The 22,017-nt window shown below is 40.1% G+C and overlaps 1 protein-coding gene across 1 annotated transcript in view; it reads left to right on the plus strand.

The window, feature by feature from the left end:
- Positions 1 to 22,017, plus strand: part of lrpprc (leucine-rich pentatricopeptide repeat containing) — a 79,083-nt gene that overhangs the window by 20,205 nt on the left and 36,861 nt on the right. The window contains exons 12-22 of the mRNA XM_033979188.2: positions 589 to 707; positions 3,149 to 3,239; positions 4,681 to 4,750; positions 9,621 to 9,648; positions 10,297 to 10,354; positions 12,701 to 12,807; positions 15,381 to 15,458; positions 16,343 to 16,408; positions 17,133 to 17,246; positions 18,136 to 18,266; positions 19,325 to 19,410. Of these exons, the coding sequence (XP_033835079.2) occupies positions 589 to 707; positions 3,149 to 3,239; positions 4,681 to 4,750; positions 9,621 to 9,648; positions 10,297 to 10,354; positions 12,701 to 12,807; positions 15,381 to 15,458; positions 16,343 to 16,408; positions 17,133 to 17,246; positions 18,136 to 18,266; positions 19,325 to 19,410 (948 nt within the window). The remainder of the gene's footprint in view (positions 1 to 588; positions 708 to 3,148; positions 3,240 to 4,680; positions 4,751 to 9,620; positions 9,649 to 10,296; positions 10,355 to 12,700; positions 12,808 to 15,380; positions 15,459 to 16,342; positions 16,409 to 17,132; positions 17,247 to 18,135; positions 18,267 to 19,324; positions 19,411 to 22,017) is intronic.

A 22,017-nucleotide genomic window follows, 5' to 3' on the forward strand; every position in this document is an offset into this window, starting at 1 on the left:
ATGCACACAGTCTGAGGGGCTTTGAGTGTTCCATATGCATGTTGTTTCTGTCCTACTTCCTCAGGGTGAGACCCACAGCTCGGCCATAGGGTTGTGTGTTTGTGTGTGTGTTTGTGTGTGTGTTTATGTGTGTTTATACATGTGTGTTTAATCTGACTGACTTCTGACGTCCTATATTACGCAAAAATTGACTCTTGCAGCTTTAAATCATGTTCTAATGCTGTTAACGCCTCAAAAAAACGACCTGGAGTTGTGTTTTTTTGTTTCATTCACACATATTTAACACAAACACCTGCAGATTTAGGCTGAGTTCTTCTTCTCTCAAACTGAAAACGCTCTGTTCCCCCTTGTGATGTCATCGTGTGGTGATACAGGAAGTGCTCCGCTGTGTTTTTAAACTCCACGCACCTTCATTTCTAGAATCGTTTGGATCATTTCAGCTTCTGGAGTTGCCATGAATCACGAAAATCATGAAAATAAAATGAAATTAATCCCAAAATGTCAAAGATTATGATGAAAACGAGTCAAAAAGTGCCAGTTCTTCTTCTTTGACCTGTCAGGTGTTTAACTCTTTCTTTTTCTGGTCAGGTGTTGTGGAGATCGTTAAATCCATGCAGGACCTCGATGTGGCTCCAGACGTGGAGACTCTTTCCACCTACGTTCTCCCTGCGTTCTCCAGCTCGCAGGAGGCCAAACAAGCGCTCAAGGTAACGCCGCGTTTACTTTTATTTATTTTACATTAGCGGGTAAGATCTGAAGATGTTTAGAGACACAGAACTGTTATTTTTGGTTTCTTAGTTTAGGCTTTTTTTTGCTTTTTTTGCTTAAATATTTTAGACCATTTTTGTTACTTTGCCTTTTACAGTCCTGTTCATTAAATTACTTCTTTATTTGACTCTGACGACCCAGTGAGACAAAAAAAAACTGGATAGAAAAATGTGAAGTGATTTAATGAACAGGGTTGTAGAAGGTAAACTAAACAAAATGGATCTAAAATACTTAAACAGAAGGTAACGTGCGAGGTTTTAAACAAAAGAAACAAAGGTTAGATTTAACTAAGACACAAATTTTACAACAACATAACGAAATCTTGACAAACAAACACACAGTCACCTCCACATTAGTGACAAAACTAAAGAGAAACATACAAAATGGTCCCTCGTTTATCGTGGGGGTCACATTCTAAAAATAACCCGCAACAGGTGAAATCCTCGAAGTATCAGCTTTATTTTTACAGTTATTCTATGTTTTTGTCTGTAAAACCCCTCACCACACACTTTATACACTTTTCTCACACAGGCGTTAACATTTCCTCACATTTCTCTCTCGTTTAAACTCTCTCAAAGTTCAAACCTTCGTCTGCGTCTTTGTCGGTGCAGAACGTTTCATCGACGTTGTGGGTTTTGTCGGGGAGAAAACAAATTGCAAACAGAGAAGAGAATAGAGGAGAAGGAAGGAAGGAAAGAAAGAAGAGAATGGAGAAGGAAGGAAAGAAGGAAGAAGTGAATCGAGGAGAAGGAAGGAAGGAAAGAAAGAAAGGAAGAAGAGAATCGAGAAGGAAGGAAGGAAGGAAAGAAAGTAAGAAAGAATGAAGAGAATGGAGAAGGAAGGAAAGAAAGAGAATTGAGGAGAAGGAAAGAAAGAAGAGTATTGAGGAGAAGGAAGGAAAGAAAGAAGAGAATTGAGGAGAAGGAAGGAAAGAAAGAAGAGAATTGAGGAGAAGGAAGGAAAGAAAGAAGAGAATTGAGGAGAAGGAAGGAAAGAAAGAAGAGAATTGAGGAGAAGGAAGGAAAGAAAGAAGAGAATTGAGGAGAAGGAAGGAAAGAAAGAAGAGAATTGAGGAGAAGGAAGGAAAGAAAGAAGAGAATTGAGGAGGAGGAAGGAAGGAAAGAAAAAAAGAAATGGTAGGATGAAGGAAAGAATTATGAAAAAAGAGATGTGGAAAGGAAAGAACAGGAAAGGACATTTCTCTCTCGTTTAAACTCAAAGTCCAAACCTTCGTAGGCGTCTTTGTCGGTGCAGAACGTTTCATCGACAACAGACAAACAGACAAATACAAACAATTAAAATAACCTACGGCTGTAACATTGACCATTTTCCATCTGTTTTTTGTTACCTCCCTGACCCTAGACCACATGTGTCAAACTCAAGGCCCGTGGGCAAAATGTGGCCCGCTATGTCATTTTATGTGGCCCGTGACAAGTTAAATTAAAAGGTATAACTGTCTTAAAGTGTCAGTTTATCAGGAGATACAGTTACACAGCCTTATTTTACATCTATGGAAATACATATGCAATATTTGTAAGTATTTGAGTAAGTAATACATTCAAAAACAGTTAATTAACAAGTTGCAAGTAGCTGTTTTAATTATTTTACATTACATCTGACCCTTTGAGGGAAACCATTTTGCTGATGTGGCCCTTGGGGAAAAGGCGTTTGACACCCCTGCCCTAGACCCTAAGCCAGGCAGACCCAAAGTCCGGCTCGGGGGCCAATTGCGGCCCGTGTACAAATTTCCACTGGCCCACCGTAAAATACACATTTACAAGCGATATTATATTTCACCGAGGATGGCAGCAGATCCGGGCTGTGCTCCGAGGTCGCGCTCTCGCTGACTTTTAACGGCAATTGGATAAAGACGACAGGTTTAAAGAAATTCGAACGTTTGCTAAGAAAATGCTGAGTTTGTTTAGTTCTCGGTTATGAACTTTAACAAGAACCGAGCGAGGACAAGACTGGCCACCATCTTTGAGCTGGACCGGGCCGATTTACTACAGTCCAGACCTCAGTTTCAGTCCAGTCTCGGTTTGTTTTGGTGAATAAATTTGAAAATCGTAGTGAATTAATTTTATTGTGATAATCAAAACCGCAGATTAAATGTTCACTTTTTCATATTTATAATCCGTGTATAATTCATTTTGTTTTTGAAAGGTGAAATCCAGTTGCAATAAAAAGTAAAAAAAAATAGTTAAATAGTTCATGTGCATTTAATATTAATGGTTCAAAGAATGATCAGAGTGAATGTTTAACCCCCGCTGCTTTTCACCTCACCCAGTCTGGCCCTCGCTGCAAAAAGTTTGGACACCCCTGCGCTAAGCTAAAGGTCATAACCCGCAGCACACGCTCATCGTTCATATCTTTCTCGCAGGAATCCGGCGTCTCACTGGAGTCAGAAGGGTTCCTGTTTTCAGAGATCCGCTCGCTGGCCGTCCGAGACCTGGCCGGGCTTTACACTTTACGTAAGTCCTCTCCACATACTTCACATCTCCATCACGAGCGGCTGTCATCGCGCCAAACCGCTGCCTCGCCTGCGGGCTAATTGGTCTTGCATTAACACACCGCGTTTGCCCACTTACTCCTGTGTGCTCATCAGGCCTTTTAAGAGATTAGACTGTGTGAATATGTAACGAGCAGAGCAGGAGAGGCGCCTCCGCTGACACAGGGACGAGATAGAGTTGTTTAATAATAAATGGCACCTCCTGTTTTCTGTTTTCTTATCATTTTGGACTTATATCCCCCCCTCCTCCTTTTTAAACTCTGCTCTTTATATTTTAAACATAAATTTCAGGGATAAATACTTAATCGGATGTGTAGACTTTTACACGTGTAGAGAAGATGAACGTACACATGTGGAGTTATTGTGTTTTTCATTGTAGAGCTAATGTTAGATGCTCAGATGTTCACATATTACTGTATTTTCCGGAGTATAAGTCGCTCTGGAGTATAAGTCGCTCTGGAGTATAAGTCGCGCTGGAGTATAAGTCGCGCTGGAGTATAAGCCAAAAAATGCATCATAATGAAGAAAAAAACATATAAGTCGCACCCCTGGACAAACTATGAAAAAGGTGTGACTTATTTTCCGGAAACTATGGCTGAAATTGACTCTTTTGAGCGTCAAATCATGTTTTAATACTGTTTCTTCCTAAAAAAACAGACCTGGAGTTGTGTTTTGTTTCATTTACACATGTTTGAGTCCCATTTTATTATTAGTCTGTTACATCTCCAAAGTTCAAAATGCTCTGTTCCACCTTGTGATGTCATCAAGTGGTAGTTTTCATGTTAACATCTTCCTTTTACCTGAAAATAAAAATTAAAAAAATGAATGAATGAATTAAAATAAATAAACACAAAATAAATACATTAAAATAAATCCAAAGTACATAAATTAAAATAAATAAATACATTTAAATAAAATAAATCCAAAGTAAATAAATTAAAATAAATAAATACAAAGTAAGTAAATACAAAAACAAATCATACAAAATAAAAAAATAAAATAAATAAATAAAAAATATATATACATGCATAAATAAATACACAAATAAATACATAAATACCTTTAGTTCAGTAGAGATTGGCAATTCCACGGCTGAAATGATCCAAATGATTCTAGAAATGAAGGTGTGTGGAGTTTAAAAACAATGGAGCACTTCCTGTATCACCACATGATGACATCACAAGGTGGAACAGTGCGTTTTCAGTGTGAGAGAAGAACTCACATTAAAATCTGCAGGTGTTTGTGCGTTAAACATGTGTGAATGATACAAAAAAACACAACTCCAGGTGTTTTTAATGAGAAAACATTAGAACAGATCAGAAAACAGCGTAAATGTGCAGTTTAAAGACAAAAATAACATCGCTAAACCCTATTTTTTTTTAATATGTAACATAACTTTTCAGTGTCCGACGCCTCGTTACCGACACCTGAACTCATAACGTTCCGCGGGAGCCTCATCACCGGATTCAGAAAGTGAGTATTTCCTTTTTCCCCAACACTTTTTCACTAAAATATTCCAGATTAGGCCAAATTCTGCTTTGTTTCGGCTGTATAGAGGTCACATTAACGGTGTATGTTTAGACCGGGACATGTGCATCGTATCACACGTCTGCAGTGTGTGTGTTTGTGCGTCTGTGTGTGTGTTTGTGTGTGTGTGTGCGCTCGGCCAGCTGCAGGGAAAACCTCACATTCACATACATGATCGCCTCATACATATGGAGCCACTCTTCACTTGGACGCAGCCCCAAAGCACCGTGGGAGATATGTAAATTAACAGATGCCCACAAACACTGACCACCCCCCTCGCTCCCTCCGCCCCCGTACACAATGCCCCACATATGTTTGGCTTTTTTTTTTTACTCCCTCGCTCATAAATACACAGTTAACCTGAGCCAGCGCCGCCTTTGACCACTGGGCTTTTGTCGAGGGTTTGTGTTTATGAATATTTACAATGCTACGCACCCACTCAAAAACAGCCCGGGCCCAAAGCGAAGCTGGAGGTGAGCGAAAAGTGCTGACGTCTCCAGTGGGACTCAAGTTTTTTTTTAAATATTTAAGTTGCTGAACTAAACTTTGGTCGAAAACTGCTAACAAAGTGCGGTAACTGGTACATGGAGTAGTTTATATCATGGGTTTTATACAGTTTAAACCCGAAGTTTCTTTACAATAAAATAAAAATGTTACAAAGGCGGTTGATCAGATGTATTAATCAGACTTGTTTTGAGTGTTTAAGCTCATTTAACTCACTTTATGGCAGGGGCGTCAAACTCAATTTCACCGAGGGCCACATCAGCAGAAATGTTTCGTCTCAAATTGGCAAAGATATAAAAAAAATATGACTGTCTAACTGCGTAACTCCTGATAAACTGACATTTTAAGACAGTCATACATTTAAATTTACCTTGTTGTGGGCCACATAAAATGACATGGTGGACCGCATTTGGCCCCGGGGCCTTGAGTTTGACACATGTGCTTTATAGGCTCTGTTAATCTAGATTTCTTGCCGTGTTTGCTTCTTTTTACATCTTCCTTTTACCTAAAAATAAATACATAAATTAAATGAATAAATACAAAATAAATACATTAAAATAAATAAATACAAAGTAAATAAATTTTAATAAATGAATACAAAATAGAATAAATTAAAATAAATAAATACAAAAAAAAAACATACTTAAATAAATAAATACCTTTAGTTCAGTAGAAAAGGCAAGTACACGGCTGAAATGATCCAAATGATTCTAGAAATGAAGGTGTGTGGAGTTTAAAAACACAGCGGAGCACTTCCTGTATCACCACATGATGACATCACAAGTTGGAACATGGCGTTTTCTGTTTGCCTAAATCTGCCGGGTTTGGGTGAATGAAACAAAAAACAAAACATTAGAGCAGATCAGAAAACGGCGTAAGAGCCTCGTCGCTGCTTCAATCGCATTTGTATCTTTTGTCTTAGTTCAGTAATGTCCCGTATTTTTGTTCGATTCACGACGTCTTTAACACAGCGTCATAGAAACAAACCCAGACAAAATCCACGAAGTATCAGCTTTATTTTTTACAGTTATTCTCTATGTTTTTGTCTGTAAAACCCCTCACCACACACTTTATACACTTTTCTCACACAGGCGTTAACATTTTCTCACATTTCTCTCTCGTTTAAACTCTCTCAAAGTTCAAACCTTCGTAGGCGTCTTTGTCGGTGCAGAACGTTTCGTCGACATTGTGGGTTTTGTCGGGGAGAAAACAAATTGCAAACGTACAGCACTTCAGAGTCACACTGAGATCCAACGTTTATGTAAATTTGTCTGGACAGTCCCTTAGCCAATCAGGACGCAGAACACAATGCACGCTCATAAAATTGCACGAAAAAAATCCGCGAAACAGCGAGAACCGCGAGGGACAACTGTAGAACAAGTCTGATTAATTTTTACTATTTTAAAATTCAATCACAAAGGCAGTTGGTAAGAGACAGTACGACTTTATTTTAATAACTGAGATGAGATGTTTTGTGTGAAGTGGCTAATCTGTGTCGTCTCTGTTCAGATTTTGAAATAGTCTTTTGGCTTCACCTTCATTCTCTCTGGTGTCTTCAAGGTTTTGCTGCTCTTGCTGAACTTGGCGTTCTGCTCTTTTCTTTCTCGTTCAGCTGTGCCACACACGCACACACACACATCCACATACACACACACACACTCTGCTCCTCTGACTGTTAGGTTTCCTGACAGGGTCATAATTGGGCCTGTCACTGGGAGAGTATGTGTGTGTGTGTGTGTGTGTGGTGTGTGGGTGTGCGTGCGTGCGTGTGTGTGCGTGTGTGTGCACTCTGTGTCGTTGCGTTGGGGGATTTGCCCTGTCAAAGACAAGGTCAGGAGATAATTTAATCATTAAAGACTCTCTTCTACTCTCTTTTCATACCCTCTCTCTTTCCCCGTCTCCCTCCTTTCGTCTGCCAGCGAGCTGACAACACACAAATGTCACACACTCATCACTTATGTGTGTGTGCGAGCTTGTGTGTGTGACTGTGTGTGTTTCTGTATGTGTTAATGTGTGCGTTTGCATGTCTGTGTTTGTGTGAGTGTGTGTGTGCCTAGGCGTTTGTCCGTGTGAGCGTGTGTGTGCGCGTGTGCCTGAGCGTTTGTGCGTTTGAAAGTGCTTGTGTGCGGGTGTTTCTGTGTGTGTGTATGTGTGTGCCTGTGTATATGTGCTTGAGTGTTTTCTGTGTCTGTTTGTGTGAGCGCTTGTGTGTTTCTGAGCATTTCTGTGTGTGTGTGTGCATGTTGCCTGACCGTTTGTGCGTCTGTGTGTGTGTTTTCCCAGTCTTCCCTCTGTCTTCACTTGTCGCTCGTCTTGTTGTAAAGTGTGTGTGTAAAGTGTGTGTGTAAAGTGTGTGTGTAAAGTGTGTTGTCCTGGTGTGTTGCGGTGCCGAGTCTCTTCACAGAAACATGACAGTTACATCACACTGAACATCACGTGACCTCACACGTCCTAAACCAGCGACGCTTTCTGCACGTTCCAGGAGACGGGACAGATTTGTTTTCGTTCCATCACATGAACCGCACCTCGAGATCTTCAAACATCTGCATTTATCTTTGTCCAAACAGAGAAAACTTAGAACAACACAAACAAAATCAAACACGTCACTGCACAGCTCCATTTAAAACATTAAAAACAGTGTATAATTCATTTTGTGGATCTGTACAGTTTTACATGAGCTTCAAATACGTAAATAAATATCCCCCCAAAAAAAAGAAAAAACTCATCAGATCTTGTGTTAAAGTTATTCTCCACCTCTTCTCTCCCCCCTCTCTAGTGTTCAGGTTTTAGACGGAGACAATCATGAGATCTCGGATTGAAAGTTATTGTCCAATTCTTCTCTTCCCCCTCTCTCCTCCTCCCGTCTGTCTCCTCCCTCTCTCCTCCATCTCTCTTCCTCTCTATAGTTCAGTTTTTAGACAATCATAAGATCTTTTATAAAAGTTCTTCTCCACCTCTCCTCTTCCCTCTTCCCTCTTTCTCTCTGCTCCTCTCTCTGTCTCCTTCTCTCGCTCCTCCTTCTCTCTCCTCTCCCTAACTTCTCCTCCCCTCTCTCTCTCCTCTCCTCTCTATTATTCAGTTTTTAGATTTATACAAACATGAGATCTTGTATAAAAGCTCTTCTCCGCCTCTTCTCTTCCCACTTTCTCTGTCCTCCTCTTTCTCTCTGCTCCTCTCCTCTGTCTCCATCTCTCACTCCTCCTTCTCTCTCCTTCTTTCTCTCTCTTAAACTTGTACAATCATAAAATCTTGTATAAAGATTTTCTTCACCCTCTCTCCTCTTTCTCTCTCCTCCTCTCTAAAGTTCATTTTTAGCCATTCTCCACCTCTTCTCTTCCCCCTCTCTCCTACTCTCCTCTTTCTATCCTCTCCCTCACTCCTCTCCTCTATTGTTCTTATACTATCATAAGATCTCGTATTAAATGTTCTTCTCCACCTCACTCCTCCTCTCCTCTTTTTCTCTCCTGTCCTTTCTCTCTCTCTCCTTCTCTCCTCCCTCTCTCCTCCTCTTTAAAGTTCAGTTTTTTAGGACCTTGTATTAAAAGTTCTTCTCTACCTCTTCTCTTCCCCGTCTCTCATCCTCTCCTCTGTCTCTCATCCTCTCCTCTGTCTCTCATTCTCTCCTCTTTCTCTCTCCTACTCCCTCACCTCCTCTCCTCCCTCTCTCCTCTTCTCTATTGTTCAGTTTTTAGACTTATACAATCATTAGATCTTGTATTAAAAGTTCTTCCCCACCTCTTCTCTTCTCCCTCCCCTCTTCCTCCTTCTCTCTCTCCTCCTCTTTAAAGTTCAGTTTTTATCTCACACAATCATTAGATCTTGTATTAAAAGTCCCTGTATCAAAGTTCAACAAACAAGTGAGAAATCGAGTCAGTTCATCGTCGTCGTCCCATAAAAACACATTTAATAATCACATTTACACAGTGTTGTTCTACTTTTCCACAGACTGAACAGTGACGGTTTAAACTCATCACTCTGTTATGAAACGAAGGAGCGAAAGAGTCGAAAGGTTTAAATCAGAACCTGAAGTCTGAGTTTATTTATCTACAGAATCCAGGACAGAAACAAACTATTTTTCTGTTTTATAATTCAATTCAACGTGATACAAGTTTTGTTTCTACAGTAAAATGATGGATTTGGTTTTAAACTGTCACATAATTCTGAGTTTTCAGGTGTCGGCTCTTTCCATCGATATATAAATCAGTAAACGAAGGCCGTGTTGTTAAAACTGGTTCAACTTGAAATCCTGCACATTCATCATGTTTTTACTGGAGCTGTGCACTGATGCCTTGTCCTTTACTGCCCCCTGCAGGTCAGATGATTTGGAGAGCATGGTCAAGGTAAGAAATCACAAATGGAGTTTTTATTCTGAGCAAATAGTAATAATTCTACAAAGTGCAATGAGAATTAGACAGTTTATAATTCTGTTTTTTTAATATTAATGTTACACAAACATGTCAAACTAAACCAAACTGCACAAAAAGTGGTGGAATTAAAGAAGTAAAATAGTAAAATACTGTTCCTAAGTGTACATTTTAAGTATTTGTACTGTAGATTTTACAGTGGGTCCTTTTTACTTTTACTTCAAAAAAAAAAAAAAAAAAAAACAGCTAGAAAAAATATTAATTGTTTCTATTGAACAAAATTCAACCTAAATCTTTATCAAAATCAAATCTCAAAGTCTAAAAAATAGAATTACGTTGAATTTAAGTACATTTTTAAACAGTATTTTCATTTGATGCTTTTATTTTTAGTACTTTTTGCTTCTATATTTGTACTTTTACTTAAGTAACAAACCCCGCCACTGCAAACAAAGTATTTTTTTAGCGTTTGCGTAAATCCTCCTGAGCCACAAAAGGTTTTAAAGACAGGTTTTTTTGGAAAATACGTAATCTCTAAAGACCTATGTATTTCTTTTACCCGCATAACTTTGCCTAATCTGCGCATTTGGATTAAATTTGTTTTTATGTTTCTGTTCTTTGTTTCAGATTACCGAGCTGTTGTTCCAGGACGAGAGGTTGTACGGGGAAAACGTCAAACCCGCTGGTAAACACTTTGCTTCTGACAGCGTCCTTGTAAAGTTTGGTGTCGAGCGGAAAAGGGAAGAAGTCAAGAGAGTAGCGGGTGTCTCTTTAAGTACGACCTCTCGCAGATATAACTCGGAGCGTGACAAGCGCATCCACAGTCACCTTGTTGTTTTAATCCAGATGACAGAAAAAAAACGCACGCTTCCTCTGCACGGCCAAGTGTTGTTTTTTCTTTTTTTTTTTGAACCTCGACAGTCTCAGTGGCAGAACACGGCTGACTCAACTGCTTTGAATTATGAAGCTGATGTGTTTGCATCTAGGTGTCGTCTTCGGAAACAGAGCCGGGCTGCTGACAAAGTGCTGACTCGTTTTATTGTTTGAATGAGTCTGTGTCAACGTCGGTTTGCGGCGAAATGACAGGGGTGACCAAAATCATTAGAACGCCTAAAACGTAAGACTGACTATTCGTACTGGTCACTTAGACTCGCTGAAATAACACACAAAGGGGTTTATTCTGTGAATTCTGTGCAGGTTTAGGTCTGTTTTTTTTTGTTTTTTTGTTGGTTTGGTTTTTCTCAACAAAACTCATCTCAAATCTCATAATTTCGTATATATTTTAGCTTTAGCACAAAACACGAATCAGATGCTTAAAAAACTATAATGCGTTGAGTTTTCATTTGCATCATCCCTGTTGTGCTTGTGTGTTATAATCTATGTTATAATTTGCACGTTTTAAAATCGCAATATTCATCTAAAACACATGCGTCAAACTCGAGGCCTGCGGGCAAAATGTGGCCCTCCGCTTCATTTTATGCGGCCCTCAACAGGGTAAATTAAAGGTATGATAGTCTGAAAATGTCGTTTTTTCAGGAGATACGCAGTTACAAAGCCATATTTTTACGTCTAGGCGAATACATATGCAATATTTGTAACTTGAATAAGGAATAAATACAGAAAGTTAATTAAAAAGTTAAAAAAGTACTTTAAGAGCAGCCATTTTGCTGATGTGGCCCTTGGTGAAAATGTGGTTGACACCCCCTGATCTAAAACGACTTCATAAAAGAAACAAATCCACTGACTTCCACGTTAAAAAACTGCAGCGTCCAATAGGAGCTGCGAGTATCAACGATTAAGAAAATTAAACTGGAAAAGGGAAGTGCGGACGTCACAGTGGGCGTGTCACAGGTGGAGGTGAAAATGCGAGTTGATCAACAAAATGGCGTCTTGAAAATAGTCAATTAAAGATTAAACTCAAACATAAATCAGTCCAAATGCAACTTCAGAGGTTCAGTGAGAAGAAACGACTAGAACAGAAGGCCAAAATTAAAAACTGGGAGTAAGTCGTGGGCCAAACTAAATATTTACTGAAAATTTTTTAACACCATCTGCATTTTTTCCAGAAGGAGTGAATTAAATTTAAATAAGGTGACAGGTAGCAGATGCTAATAAGTGCTAACAGAAGTGGTGGGCGCGGCGGCAACGTATTTGTAAAGCATTCTGGGATTCGTAGTTTGTAGTTACTTCCCTGTCCCCAAATGAGCTGGATCGTAACAAAAGAAAAGCAAGATTGAAAATGGTAAATTAAGAAGTAATTTAATTAAAAGGGATGTTAAGGGTAAACTGAAAAAGGGGACTAAAAAATGATTGTAGTACACGTGCTATACTGGCGCGGCAATCGTGTATTTGATTTGATCTCGCGGCCAAATATAATTAAATCGAGGGCGAAATTTGGCTCGTGGGCCTGCGTCTGGACAAGTCTGGACTGGAACATGGTTAAAAATCTGAAAAGTCGGTTTTGCAGAATAGGTTTGATTAAGAAATTCTCGTAAAAAATTAGTTTGAAAGTTACAAAAACGAACAAAAGATGAATAGTTCTGGTGGTTCTGGTTTTTATTCTACAGTTTTTAGGTTCTAAATGAGCAAAACGGCCCAGTGTGTGTGTGTGTTTGCGGTTGCGGGTGAGTTAGTCCCACTAGTAGCGCCTCAGTGTGTGTTTGTGTGTGTTTGTGTGCGGTTGTGGGTGAGCTGGTCCCACTGGTAGCGTCCCAGCGTTTGTGTTTGTGTGTGTGTGCGCTGGTGGAGGAGATGGAGACTGTTATCCATGTCAGATCCAGTTAGCCGCTCCGTGCGTGGCTCCGTGTGCTGAAGTAGGGGGAGGCTGTCACTGCCAGATATCGCACATTCACTCACACTCCCAAACGCTCTGATAGCAGCCTCCGTCAGCACATCTGCAGAGGTCACGGCGGAAAAAAAAATTGTATAAACGCACAAATTCGCCAAGTGACTGACACGGTGCCAAATGAAATGTATTCCCCCGGTGAACATTCCACCTTTTTTTTTTTTTTCTGTGTCTCCCCTCATCCAGAAGCGGGAGCATTCTTTTTGTACAACCTGATTGAAAACATGCCAGAGAAGGAGTTACAGGCGCAAGAAGACAAACTGAGGAAGTACTTCAGTCAGCTCCGACAACAGGTACACGCAGGAGAGCAGTTACACACACGCCTCACATCACAACAGCTTACCAACCGTGAGCCGGGATTATTTACACTGTCGACACAGATTATCCGCCACAGGACCGCCGCCTCCCTGTGTGCTTTTTATAACGCTACAGCAAAAAGACGTCCTTATAATGCTGAAATTCTGATTTGGACAGTTAGACGTGTCGTGGAAGAGTAAAACCCTGTTCTACGCTTTGGGGTCAAGGTTCATTTCAGGCCTTTTGGATTAGGGATAAATCGATATACACGTTGTCCCTCGTTATATCGCAGGTTTAGCTTTTGCGGCCCCGTCGATATTTTTTTACCGTGTCCCGTTTGTGTTTAATGGAAAGAAATCATATGTTCAGTCTTTAGTATTGCTGCGTTTCAACATCGCAACATTCTATAGGCTGATAATATTTAATTCGGATGGAGAGAAGCTGAAATTAATACAATGGTCCCTCGTTTATCGCAGGGGTTATGTTCTAAAAATAACCCTTAATAGGTGAAATCCGCGAAGTATCAGCTTTATTTTTTACATTATTCTCTATGTTTTTGTCTGTAAAACCCCTCACCACACACTTTATACACTTTTTTCACACAGGCGTTAACATTTTCTCACATTTCTCTCTTGTTTAAACTCTCTCAAAGTTCAAACCTTCGTAGGCGTCTTTGTCGGTGCAGAACGTTTCATCGACGTTGTGGGTTTTGTCGGGGAGAAAATGAATTGCAAACAGAGAAGAGAATGGAGGAGAAGGAAGGAAGAAAAGAAAGAAAGTAAGAAAGAAAGAAGAGAATCGAGGAAAGGAAGGAAGGAAGGAAGGAAAGAAAGAAGGAAGAAGAGAATCGAGGAGAAGGAAGGAAGGAAGGAAGGAAGGAAGGAAGGAAGGAAGGAAGGAAGGAAGGAAGGAAGGAAGGAAGGAAGGAAGGAAGGAAGGAAAGAAAGAAAGAAGAGAATCGAGGGAAGGAAGGAAGGAAAGAAAGAAGGAAGAAGAGAATGGAGAAGGAAGGAGAGAATTGAGGAGAAGGAAGGAAGGAGAGAGAAGGAAGAAGAGAATCGAGGAGAAGGAAGGAAAGAAGGAAGGAAAGAAAGAAAGAAGAGAATTGAGGAGAAGGAAGGAAAGAAAGAAAGAAAGAAAGAAAGAAAGAAGAGAATTGAGGAGAAGGAAAGAAAGAAAGAAGAGATTGAGGAGAGGGAAGGAAAGAAAGAAAGAAGAGAATTGAGGAGAAGGAAGGAAAGAAAGAAAAAAAAAACTGGAATGGTAGGATGAAGGAAAGAATTATGAAAAGAGATGTGGAAAGGAAAGGACAGGAAAGAACATTTCTCTCTCGTTTAAACTCTCTCAAAGTTCAAACCTTCGTAGGCGTCTTTGTCGGTGCAGAACGTTTCATCGACATTGTAGGTTTTGTCGGGGAGAAAACAAATCACAAACGTACAGCACTTCAGAGTCACACTGAGATCCAACGTTTATGTAAATTTGGAGGACGGAGGAGACTGATGGACAATGGTCTACAGTCCAACAGCCAATCAGGACGCAGAACACAATGCACATTCATACAATGTAAAAAAGCACGCAAAAGTCTACTAAAAAAATCTACGAAATGGCGAGACCGCGATATAGTGAGGGACAACTGTATCTGAGGTCGGGAGATACTTAACATCAGCGTCGAAACAGAAAAACCTGAATCAAAACATTCCTAAGTGAAATCTGTGAACTGGATAAAAAGTTGTAGAAAGTAAACAAAGTCGTTTTAAGAATCCCTGTCCGATATATGACATTTATGATATTCTATGATATTTTCAGCATTTTTTTTATTATTTTAATGAAGAATAGAGAAAGAAAAATATGTCAACTGGACAAAAAATCAGTTTGGGTGAAGACGTTTGGCCGCTTCCTCAGTTCTGGTCAGATTGCTGCTGGACACTGAAGGAAGAAGCTAACACTGAAACTCAAAACACCTATTATTTACAGTTTCTGTTTGTAAGCTAGGTCTACTGAGCTTCAATAAGTGTGCACTGTCCCTGAGTCGTACACCTGTTAATGTCCGTTTTCACACATATTAGCATCCTGAGCTAGCTCTTTTGTTTTCTTCGACTTGGATGAACAGCGAAACGTCTTCACTCCTACAACTTTTTTATCCACTTGACCGATTTAACTTTTGCCTTTTACTCTGGATCAGACCTGGACGACCACACAGACAGTTCAATAAAATGTCACTGTAATAAACACGTGAACTTTATTATATATTTATCGTTATATAGGCTAAAAGAAAACAGTCGTCCTTCACGCGACATCATCTCTGTCTTGAATGTTTAGAGTTTTCCGTGTTGGAATTTGCCCAAACTTCTCTGTGGAAATAAACAGTTTTGTTGTTGTTGTTCTTTTTTTTTTTTTTTTTTTTTTTTTTACAATCTCTTCATAAACCGGTGCCATTACTCAAACACGTGATGATTGTTAGTTTAAATGGCATCAGGACTAATGAAATGGTTCAATTGTTCTGACTCAGTATTTCCTTCTGCAAACGAGTTTCTAAAGAATGTTATACTTTCTTTTTTTTTTTCCTCAGAACATCACAGTCTCCGCAAACATCTACAGAGGCATCAGGAACCTTTTAGAAGCTCACCATGTTCCCGAGCTCATCAAAGTAAAGACATTTCACTGTTTTTCTTCATGATTAAAGTGCGTCTGTTTGGGATTAACTGGTAAATGGTTAAATTGTTGTGATATAAGTGAAGGAAGTGGTAAAATACTGTACTTTTTACTTTCGCTTCAGTACATTTGAGAGCAGTATCTGTACTTTCTGCTCCACTATGTTTTGGAACAGGACTGAAAAGTAAAAGTATTTTTTATTATTGTTTGAGACCTGCTGAAAAGGCTGAGGATTTATTTTTAACATGTTTATAATTTAAACAAAACAAAAATATACAAATAAAAACTGCTGAAAAAAATCACTACATTTGAAGCAAAATCTGCGCAGAATACTTTTACTTTTTACTCTTTAAATACATTTTTAAACGGGTACTTAAACACTTTTTAACTTTTACTTTAGTATTTTTTTGCTCCGGTATCTGTACTCTTACGTAAAGGTGCACTGTGTAACTTTTCTTGTCATTGCTTTACCTGGGATGTTCCACAGTATGGCATTAAACAAACACATCTTTTTCTTTGTCAAAACTACCACAAACACGGGCGTTCTTACTCTGAGCGAGCCCGCTTCTCCACAGTCCTGACCTGTAACTTGGCTTGGTCATGTGGCCTGCTCGTTTCCATGGTGATAGTTAATTTTAATGCCACACTGTAGAACCGTAGATCTGCATAGAGTCGAGCAGGCGGCAAACGTAGTACCGTATTTTCCGTATTATAAGTCACACTTTTTATCATAGTTTGTCCGGGGGTGCGACTTATATGTGAAATAAATGTTTTTTTCTTCATTATTATGCATATTTTTGCTGGTGCGACTTATACTCAGGAAAATGCAGTATTTCTTCCAGCTCTGATTTTTGTTTTTTCTTATTGTTTTGTGTTTAGGATGTGCTCACTTTGGTGGATCCTAAAGTTTCCAGTGGATTAGCTCAAGATGTTCCTCGTGCCTCTGTAAGTCAAGCTAAAATTTGTCCTATTTTTTTTTTTATTTCTACAAGAAGAGCCCAAAGAAAGCATCAAACTCTCTGCATAGGTCCATTTATTGAAAAACTGACTGCACCTGATGTGTAAAGGTTAACCTTTTTATACAGAAACAAACTAGTTTTACTTAAACATAAAATCTGGAACAACTCAAGCTTGATATTACAAACATATGAAAAAATATGAAATAAACACATCAGTAGTATTCATTTATTATTTTAATTAATCAAATACACAATGTTTCTCTTTGTAGTAATTAATTTGGCCGAGGTGACTATTAGCTTGGTCGCTAATGAGTGTCAGCAGAAAAAGTGGGGCGCTAGCTGGTCTCCACTGCGCGCCAACTCACTAGCAAAGCATTCTGGGATTTGTAGTATTAGTGGTGCATGCACTATATACCCTCGGGCCAGCTTTAATGCACATTTGATATGATCTCACCGGCCAAATATAATTACACCGTGGGCCAGATTTTGCCCCCGGGCCTGAGTTTGACATATGTGATATAGAACATTAAAAACAGAAGCAGGTGTGATTATAAATGTTGATCTCCACATTATTAAAGTGTGTTTGTGGCATCAATCTGTCCAGTTTTGCATGTTCTTAAAATGTATTCCATTTTTGCAAAGTAAAATAACAAAATCTTCTCTTTCTTTGTGCACTTTCCAACTCATTTATTTTACTTTTGTGCCGATAGGAAAGTGACAACAGGCTGATGGCTTTGGAGAAGAAAATGCAAGAACTGAAATCTTTGAATAAACCCGTGGACCAGACACTGAAGCAGATCTTGCAGGTTCTCTCGGTTGAGGAGGTTTGTGGCCTTTCAGTTAACACGATTCAGTCATACTCTAGTGATATTTAAGGGCTGGGGGTGTCTGAATCTATGTGTATGGCGGGATGTTCAGCAGTTACTGTAGTGACCCAACGCACACATTAGCAAACGCAGCCAAACAAGTTTTAAGATTGTCTGAAAACTCAAGAAAAAATACAAAATGGAGGAGCCTGTGATCAATACGAGTGTTCATAGCCCTGTTTAGGCTAATGCTAGCTTGTGATTAATGTTATTTGAGAGAACTGTTTAGGCTAATGCTAGCTTGCGATTAATGTTATTTGAGAGAACTGTTTAGGCTAATGCTAGCTTGTGATTAATGTTATTTGAGAGAACTGCTTTGGCTAATGCTAGCTAGCTTGTGACTAATGTTTTATGAGAGAACCGTTTTTCTAATGCTAGCTAACTTGTGACTAATGTTATTTGAGAGAACTGCTTTGGCTAATGCTAGCTAGCTTGTGACTAATGTTTTATGAGAGAACCGTTTTTCTAATGCTAGCTAACTTGTGACTAATGTTATCTGAGAGAACTGTTGGCTAATGCTAGCTAGCTTGTGATTAATGTTATTTGAGAAAACTGTTTTGGCTAATGCTAGCTAACTTGTGACTAATGTTATTTGAGAGAACTGTTGGCTAATGCTAGCTTGTGTCTAATGTTATTTGAGAGGGACTTGTTTAGCAGCACAGAAAGGCTCACCTGTTTTAGTTCCTGCTACGTCATCACTTTCTGGTCAGATTATGTAAACAGTCCCAGAACTTCAGACAGAGCAGTGCCTACAGTTAGCATCACACGCCCAGGGAATATTAATGACATCAGCTGTTGTAGAAGTATTCATGTGCTTACAGAGGCCTTGTTCTTTTTGTGTGGCCAGAACCTGCAGCGCGCTCTGGAGCTAAAGCAGCAGCACGAGGAGGACATGACCACCGCAGCGTACGCCGTCCTCATCAACCTCTGCTGCCGCCATGACAACGTGGAGGAAGCGCTCAACCTGAAGAGGGAAATGTGCGTGTTTTCAGACAGACGCGGAAATAAACTACTCACAAAGGCAGAACCGTGACCACCAGCCCCACATTAAAGTTTAACTTGAGTGGTATTGGGGGAGACGTTAATGCAAGCGGCGGCCATTTTAAAACACTGGAAACGCCGTCACGTCTCATGTTTGCTTTTTGTTATCTACCTGTTCCGGAGCGCGCCGCTGTAAAAAGCACTAGACGGGATCCATTTATTATCCAGTGCATTAATGCGTACCCGACCGGTCAAAAGTTTGGACACGCCACCTCATTTAATATTTAATTTCCTTCATTTTTACTACTTACTACTACTTCTACTTTTTATATATGAAGTAAGATATGTGGAATTATGTAGTAAAAAAGGGTCCATTTTAGGCTATTTTCTGATCACAAACCCTGCATATTTAGGCTGAGTTCTTCTCTCAAATTGAAAACACTTCATTCCACCTTGTGATGTCATCAAGTGGTAATACAGGAAGTGCTCCACTGTGTTCTTAAACTCCACACACCTTAATTTCTAGAATTATTTGGATGATTTCAGCCTTGGAATTACCAATTTCTACTGCGCTAAAAGGTAAAAAAGGAGCTGTTAATTTGAAAACTACCACTTCATGACATCACAAGGTGGAACTAAGCGTTTTGAGCTTTGGAAATATACACAGACTGATGATAAAGTGTTACTCAAACATGTGTGAATGAAACAAAACACAATTCTGGGTATGTTTTTGAGGAAATAACAGCATTAGAACACTGTTTAAGTCAATTCTGCGTAATATAGGACTTTTAAATACACTTTTTCTTTTTAAATACAATTTTTCGACAAAGCACAGGGGGACTACATTAAGGATTTAAATATAAAATACGTACAAAATTTTGTTATTTACCTTTTTTTCTTTACTACATAATCCTATACATCTTATTTCATATTTGCAATGTCTTCTGCATGTATATAAAATGCAGAAAGTAGTAAAAATAAACATTAAATGAGATGATTTGTCCAAACTTTTCACAGGTCTTGTATATTGAATCCATTATTGTCTCATATTGCAGGAGCCGAAGGGACTCGTCTGTGGCCCTTGATGCAAATAAATACATCGCTCTGGTGAAAACTCTCTCTAAGAACGGCAAAGTGGAAGGTAAGTCTCTGCCGTGTTAAACTGTACTCTATAATGAGTCTGAATCAGTCTATAAACATGGTGTACAAAGTCTAAAAGTGATTTGTGCCACAATTACTACTTCTTTGACATTAAGTCTAAAAGTACTCCAGCTAAAATCCTTCAGCGTTGTGTGTGTGTGTGTCCCTAAATCTGTCAAACCCCCCTCTACACTTTGCACAAAACCACATTAGCCGGCGGTTTTCTGAATGCTACGGTGGGTTTCCTTCAGCCTATCGAAGACCCAATTACCATCAGTTTGGCTGCTCTGCTTTTTGCACACAATGACAGGCAAAATGTTTCCCTTGTCTGTCCTCTCCTCCCCTTTGTGCTCTCTTCCCATCTTCCTCCACATCTCTCTCTCTGACCCTCTCTGTCATTCTCTCATTCGACCCCCCCCCCCCCACCCACATCCACGTCAGGGAGAAATGAGAGAGACCCAAAATTACAGGACTCTGTGTATTTTGGCGGAATTATTGAAATCTGCCTTGATGCTAATGGCATATCATGTCCAGCCAAAGTGCTTGAACATTTCACAGAAACACAGATGGACACACACATTTGCATGTGAATTCAAGCAAAAGGCATTTGGTCGGGATGACGCTCGGGGTGTGCGCGGCGCTAACGCATTTGCCATTAGCCAGAGTGTGCATACGGAGGGGACGCTTGTCACCCACATTAGCACACATGGCTAACCTTGATGTTAGCCTGTCCCGCCCAGACGCTGGTCCCGTGGGCTCGTAGCGCACACCAGGCCCAGCTGAAGATCATGTCTCCTGGCATCTCGATTTATTTCTCGCCCTCCTAATGGCTTTGTTGTTTATGCCCTTGGTTCAGAGCCAACACTCCCACCTTACTTTCTACTTTGTTTACTTCAAACTTTGTCCTAAAGTCACCTTTATTTTCACTTTTGGATCTCTACCACGAGCTCGGTCTGCAGACGCGTAACTTAATCCACACATAAAATGGCCACTGGTGGTAAAAATGTTTTATTTGCTCCTATAAAGAACATTAACACTGATGTTTTCAGTGGCCCAAACTCCTTGAAATCAGTCCACTCCATTTTCTTAATAAACTGAATCCAATCCAACTATACGTTACACAACATGGGGTTAAAAAAGCTACTGCTCAACTCAAACCAGGCATCCAATAATCTACTATTTTACAGCATTTTCCAGCGTGAGCTAAGATACTTTTGGGCCAAACTAAACCTACTGTCAGTTTTCCCTCGTAAGTTTAAAGTTCACGCAGCGTTAACTCTTTATCTCTGTCCTCTCAGTGTCTGCCTGACCTGTCCTCGTACACCTCCTCCCCTAAACACGAGCCGCTCTAGCCCTTCGCAGGCCCCCTTCCTTCACCATGAGAGTGTCGGGGGGGAGAGTGTAGCCAGTGAAGTCGTGGAGCATTAGCTGAACCAGTGGGCTGTGTGATGTTTGTTTACCTGGCCTGTCTGTCTCTGTTTCTGGGTGTGCTCGTGTTAGGCCTGGCTCGCGTTGCTGGCATGATGCTCCGGTGAGCTGATGGATATGCATACTGGCTAAACGGACAGATGAAAGGAGATGTGGGGGTTGAGCGCTGGACGGGCCCCGTGTTTGCTAGTAGTGAGGCTCCATTTGGGCAGATTATGTCCGAGCCAGTGGTCATGGTGATTAGCGGGTCTGTCAGAGGGTGATGGAGAGAGCTATGAATAGAGGGAGGCCAACAGGGATGCACACGCAGACGGCGAGTGAGGTCCATCTGCTTTGATAAACACTCCTCGCTAATCAACAGGTCGAGTCGTTAAATGATGATACCGCCATTAGATTGCTTTAGATCGGACGCGGGTTTGTGTGACGTAAGAGCTACAGCTGCCAAAGTAAAATGAAACTTTCTTCTATGTAAATTTTAGAGATTGTTTATATAAATGGACATCGCTAACCTGCTATGCTCTGGCTCCAATTCACTTTCTATTGAAAAACTGCTACTGTCAGACTCGTCATTTTGGTCTTAAATGATCATATTAACCCGCTCTACATGTTCCTGGGGTTTTTATTTCGTTGTTTTGTGTGTGATTCAAGCTATAAACATTAATAACAGACAAATCAGACGCCTTCTTTCCCTAAGGTCGCTCCAGCTAGCGTTAGCAACAGGCTAACAAGCGCTCCCCCTCCTGCCAAAACAGTGGTGCTGGGCGTTACCTTCAACAGCTTCACTCCTGGTTGGCTCTTTGGTTGCTATGATGCTCGCGGTTGGAATTCCAAATATAAAACTCAGCTCCAAATTAGCCGCTATAACTGCTAGCCTCGATTAGCTTCATTTGGAGCCGAACGCTGTGGGTGACGTGACACTCACTTAGTCCACTTCTTTACACAGTCTGTGGTCAATCTCCATTTATCTCATTGATTCCTCACCCACATAAATCTAAACCTTTACATGTTTTATCTGAACAGCCACTGTGGATGTACACAGGCCACGATAATCCCTATATTCAGTATTTATCATGTCTTACTTTTTCTTTGCACTACTGGGAAGTTTTTGGTCATTTTTTTGTCACTATGATCAGATCAAGGCCGTAAAAGGTGAATTAATAACTGTGTTTCATTCTGCTGT

The sequence above is a fragment of the Periophthalmus magnuspinnatus genome, chromosome 15 (assembly GCF_009829125.3).
Source record: "Periophthalmus magnuspinnatus isolate fPerMag1 chromosome 15, fPerMag1.2.pri, whole genome shotgun sequence".
NCBI lineage: Eukaryota > Metazoa > Chordata > Actinopteri > Gobiiformes > Gobiidae > Periophthalmus > Periophthalmus magnuspinnatus.